Source organism: Micropterus dolomieu, linkage group LG23 (genome assembly GCF_021292245.1).
Source record: "Micropterus dolomieu isolate WLL.071019.BEF.003 ecotype Adirondacks linkage group LG23, ASM2129224v1, whole genome shotgun sequence".
Taxonomy (NCBI): domain Eukaryota; kingdom Metazoa; phylum Chordata; class Actinopteri; order Centrarchiformes; family Centrarchidae; genus Micropterus; species Micropterus dolomieu.
In genome coordinates, this window is record NC_060172.1 from 7,426,371 (window position 1) to 7,432,388 (window position 6,018).

The 6,018-nt window shown below is 39.2% G+C and overlaps 1 protein-coding gene across 2 annotated transcripts in view; it reads left to right on the forward strand.

Annotated features, from left to right (window-relative positions):
* The window catches only part of sgcd (sarcoglycan, delta (dystrophin-associated glycoprotein)), a 167,703-nt gene that overhangs the window by 25,592 nt on the left and 136,093 nt on the right, over positions 1-6,018 (forward strand). For both annotated transcript variants that reach the window (XM_046039838.1, XM_046039837.1), the window contains exon 2: positions 5,256-5,441. In XM_046039838.1, the coding sequence (XP_045895794.1) occupies positions 5,256-5,441 (186 nt within the window). The remainder of the gene's footprint in view (positions 1-5,255; positions 5,442-6,018) is intronic.

Sequence of the window (6,018 nt, forward strand, 5' to 3'; positions counted from 1 at the left end):
AGTTTTTGGCACTCTCAGGAGAAGTTTGTCAACTGACCCCTCAGATAAGTAAGTGGGGGCAAGGCCATTCAAGGATTTAAAAGTCAGTTAAAGTTTAAAATCGATCCTACACTGATCAGCCACTGTAATCAACGTAGATTACGCATTGTTTGTAAATTATTGTTGACTTAATAATAAACTGCCATTTCAGAGATGGATCTGTTTGTTTGTGTTTCATTTTGAATATTAATATAACATAGCGAGATACAATGACGTTCCCATGTGTTAATGTTGAGATCATGGCAGCACCACCAGCGTAGACTACTTTCTCATTAAAACTTTCCACCATTATTATGGTATCTGCTGTTGACCTAACTCCAGTTTCCTTACTGTCCATGGATTTAACTGCATCTTGGTGATGTTTGAAGAAACATCAACCAACACTACAGGATATGCGTGGTTACTGCACACAAGAGGATGCTTAAAAAGGTATTACCAAATACACTATTTCCAAACTACTTCTACTGCAAAATGAAAACTTGTAGTACACAATGTGTAGATTGTGTTAAGGCTTAGCTGAGAAGTAACACATTTACACATGAATAAATGAGAGCACACACACACACACACACACACACACACTTCATCATACTTGTGAGCAGCTGACACTGAAGTTGGTGTCACTGTGAGTGTTGCTCTCCTGCCAAGCTGCTGATGCTGTCATCTCCACAACACCTGGAGATGCTTGGCAGCTTCTGCAGTAGTCTGTGTTTTTTTAAATTTATTTATTAGCGTTGTTCTTTTGCCTGTGTTCGAGGACATTTTTCAATCCACTTCATTTAGTTTTATAAAAAAGATTTTTTCAGAGCTACACAAAATCATTTTAAATCTATTTAAATTAAAGGCATTTTTATGCACAATAACCTTATTTCTGAATAAAAACAGCAGAACTGATTGCAGTTCATTTGACTGGAATACTTCTGTCCTTCTATTTGAATACTGGCATTGCTGTTTCATTTTAAAGTTTCAGTTTCATATCAGTTTCAGGGTCAGTTATGTGAATCTGTCACAGCAAATGGGGAAAAAAACAAATCTAGAGAGAGGAAATGGAAAACTGTCATTCTTTGTATCTTGTGTGTGGTTTTTCATAATCATACTTCCTGGTATAAACAAATGTCCCTGTCAGCTGAACTGGACCCTGTTCAAAAGGGTGATTAGACAAGACAGAGGTTTCTTCCAGGTTGAACAGTGTGTCTGCCATGACTCACAGCCATATTTGGAAGGTCTGTGCAGTGGCAGGTGCTTGCAGATGGAAACATACAAGTGTGTTGCAGGATCAGACGCGTTATTAATCCCCACTCACAGGCTGCAGCTCTCTATGAGGATTTTGCCAAAGAGCTGATCAAACAGGCTGGGTTGCTTACAGTTGTTTGTCATTGTATTCATGTTTGTATTTGAATAAGTCTGAACTAAACATAAAGCTTGAGGTACTGCAGGCACACTGTGATCTAGCCTAGATACATCCGTATTTTTGTTTTAATAGAGAAGATGCTTTTTCCTTACTTCAGTCCAATTTGAGATGATCCCTACAGCTATTGCCATTATATTATTAGTAGATATAATTCCATTTTGTGACCCAGACTTTTTGTCCAACACCAGCATCAGGTTGACCTTTAGCACAATGTAGAACTTTTAAACTGCATTTGGAGACCTACAGTTTCAGACCTTCATGTTTTTTTCAGAGATCAAAACAGGTCTGGTGTTGTTCTCATACATTGCAATTTCCCTGGTTGAAAAAAAACTGATCCAATCAGAGCTTTGAATGCGAAATTAAGAAAGAGGTCCTGGTCAGAGTCAATAAAATAGAAGTAAAAAACATTTCAGCACTAAAATTGATGAGGCTCTGACTAAGACTTTCGTACTACAAGAAGTAATGACCACTGCAGCCTCTAGGGGACCCTAATGAACTTTCGGTGTTTTATGTCTAGTTTAAAGTCTCAGGAAAAAGCACTGCCAAGGTTGAAGTTGGTGAGAACAGTCTTAATTTGGATGTCCTTTTTAGCTTTGTTTACTCTCACAGCACTGATATTCCTCTTTTTTATCAAGCTAGACATCACAAAGATACGCCTCTCCATCTTTCTGCATCTCCCATCAAACAAAAATGAAAATCCAACCGTACACAATGAGATTTCCTCGTTTTTGCTGACTGGTGCTTTGGAGTCTCCTCTGTAGCTTTCAGCGCTTTCTCACCGGGGTCCTGTCTTGTGCCATTTGTTTCAGTTAGCGGGAAATGTGTGTGGTTGTCAAAAACGATTGGCTTTGGTGGTCTGAGGCGCGCACTCTAAAGCACGGCTGACAGTAAATTGTATTTTTCCACAGAGTTATTAGGGCATTATTATGGCGCTTGAAGTGAACAATGCATTCTTGTCTTCACAGGCAGACAATTAGAATCATCATTAATCGGCACTATCAGCACATCAATGGGGCAGAAGGGGTATAATGGAGTTATAGACCACTTATGCGGCAATCAATCAATGCGATTGCTAACTAAACTGTTTTTCATCGTGCCCGAACTGAGCGGCTGGTCAGTATTGGAGTGGAGTATGTGAGGGGAATGTTTATGGCATGTTATTTGTACTAATGTTAAGATGTGCCCCATTTTTTATCGTAATGTAATTGTCTACAGGCTCTGCAGCTGTATCACAAATCTCCAAGCAATCATGGGTGGCTCCACCATGGAGGCCCAATGAGTTACAATAATGGCTAAATACAAAGCAGCCAGACTAGAAAAAAGAGTGTAAATTATTGCTGTTAATGCTACTCCTAAGCAAAGTCCAGCACCATGAAGCAGAAAGACACAGTTAGACACAGCTGTAGTTGCTAATGAACATTTAAAGCTAAAGAAAAACATTTAGCAGCTAAAGAGAAACATTTAGCAGCTAAAGAGAAACATTTAGTCGCTAAAGAGCCATATAGTTTTCTGTGGAAATGGTGAAGACCAAATAGGAGCTAAAAAATGAATAAATATTGGACTTATTAGCATTTATTCACCACAACTCTAAAATAATGTTAATGTTGTTCTGTGTCCACTGGATGTGTATATAAACAATTTTGCTAACATCAAATCATATTTTATTTAAAGTGCAAAATCACCATGCAACATGGTCTGAACACAACACAAAAATACACAGGATCAATTAAAAAAAGAGTAAAAACGTAAACATGACAGCTACATTTAACAACTTGAGAATGAGAGGATATTAAAAGGTGCTCGACCCAACAGGAATTCTGAGACAGGCTGTTGTGATGTGAGAACAAGTAGGTTTTCAGTCTTGACGTAAAAACACCCACTGAATGTGTTTTTTCAGATTCATTCCTTATTGTCCTCAGTGGAGGAAATTTGTTTTCACAGTCTGTACAGAGTCTGTACAAGTCAAAAGTAGAACCTTAAGTCTGCTCTAGCTTGCACTGGTAACCAGTGAAGAGAGGCCAGAGGAGGTATTAAATGGTCAGATTTTCTAGTTTTTTTTGTCAGGATTCTGGCTGCTGCGTTCTGGACAAGTTTAAGACTTCTGGTAGCACCGCTACGGCAGCCTGTTCTCATTTCATGGCATAAAAAACTGACGCTTTCAAAAAGGGTGATATTTGACGCAAAAGGTACCTTTCAGCGTCCGTATGAGACAGAGTCGAGAGAGAAAGGCATTGCAGTTAACAAGTTTATGTGCCTCCAGAATGTCAGGCAAGAGTCAAAAATCATTCCAAGGTTCTTGATAGTAGAGCTTTTGTTATTAAACATCAATGTTAACTATCAGGTTCTCATTTAGATGCTCATGTTTGGCTAAATCAACAACTAAATCAACAAATCATTGTTTTATTGGCAGTGAGCTGTAAAATGTTCATATCTATCCATTATTTAATTTCTACTAGACATGATTCTAAATTTTGGATTTGGGAGGGGTCATTCAGCTTTACCGGTACATATAGCTGTGTGGAAATTAATATTGTATTGTGGATGATGATGTCCCCTTGGAGACATCATCCACAAGGGGTGCTCCAGGGGTGCACGAAACTTTATTACACAGGAGTCAGAGGTGGTATTGTTAAAACCTACACGTTTGGGTCTGTAGGATAAAAACAAGTGAAACCATTAAAGTACCCTTGGATACCAATGTGCTGCTCCAGGCGGCTTAGAAGTATGCCACGGTCTATGGTGTCAAAAGCTGCACTCAAGTCTAGTATCATCAACAATGATGATAGATCAGAATCAACAGCAATCAGTAGGTTGTTGACTTCTCTGGTTAAGGCAGTTTCAGTAGATTGTCAGAACTGAAAACCAGATTGAAATGGATCAAGGAGACTGGATAACTGGGCAGTCTTGATCAGCGACCACCTTATCGAGTAATTTTGACAAAAACGGGTGGAAAATGGTCTGTAATTGTTCGGAGATTGCAGATCCATGCTGGGGGTTTTCGGCAGAGATTTAATAATTGCAGTTTTAAAAGCTATGGGGATTAATTTAAAAAGATAAAAGTTCCTTAAAGGTTTGGAGGACTGAACCAAGCTAGCCAGGGTGAGTGAGGATGATTGAGTGAGGAATGAATTGGACTGAGTCACGCTGCCTGCACCAATAAGATTATTGGAGAGATCGCAGATATCACTCTGAGTGGAGTGTGGACAAGTGACTAATCAAGTCAATCTTATTCGGACTATTTTTATTAATGTTAATGAGGTGGGAGAAATATACTGAGCAAGCAGCAGAAAGTGTCGGGGTCCAGGCAAGGTGAAAACCTTCTTGTTTTGACCTATGCCACCTTTGATTCCAGCTTTCTGAAACTTATTTTGAGTACACGTGTCATCTGAGAACCGTTGCTGTTTGCATCCCAGTGTGGTTTTGGTAGTGAGAGGTGTGACAGAATCGATATGTATAGCAAGGCACTATTCACGTTGTCCGTGAGGTTGTCAAGACAGTCAGAATTAGCACAACAGGAAGTCAAGTATGTCACCATAACAGCTTTTGAAGATAACAATATGTCGATTTTGTGTTTACAAGTTGTTCTGCTGTCAAGTGGCAAAAAATGCTAATAATGCAGCTATAACTTTATGCAAATAGCCTGTATCACACTATGTACCATCTCAGATGAAACAATAGCCCCCGTAATGATTCCCAAACAAATACACAGCAGTTCACAATTGACTTTGTATAAGTAACACAAAGGGCAAGATATTACCCTCAGCCGTAATGATTTCTTCATTTTTCTCTCTGTGTCTCCTCTCAGATGACCCAAGAACAGTGCACTCATAGGAACAATGTCCAGAGTTCAGAGAAACCACAAGTATACAAAGTGGGAATATATGGCTGGAGGAAACGCTGCCTTTACTTCTTCGTCCTGCTGCTGATGATCCTGATCCTGATCAACTTGGCACTAACTATCTGGATCCTCAAGGTCATGAACTTCACCATAGTAAGTCACCTTTTGCCTTTTTATTTGCCATGGGTGTTACATGTATGTATGAGGTGATGCACTGGAGTTGTCATTGAAAATCAAAACCGCTGCATGAAATCCCTTTTTCAAGCATGATGTACAGAGATATCAACCTTTCTACGATGAATATTTGAGTTGGCCAACCCATTTTCGTAGTTAATTTATTAAGCATTAAACAGTAATTCTCTGACAGCAAGGCAAAATCTTTAATGCTCTTACCCCCAGATTACATTTACATGTCATACAGAAATACATTTGGTTCACACTGATGTCATGTTTTTTCTTCATGATCCATTTATGATGCGTATGTTATGATCTGTTGCCATCTGCTGCATTAGGGATACATGTGTGAAAGTTTGCTTTGGTTTTCTTAGTGGCTATATTATGGCTATTACACACATTACAGTTAGCAGGAGGTCAAGTGCTTGCAGGTTGGTTTCTGTTGGTTTCTCTGACTTAATATACACAATGTGTTTTGAAGTAATGTAGTATTGGGTTAACTACTGAGGTAGGAACTTTGTGCATGTGGCTGAAAACCGGGGGGGGGGGGGGGGGG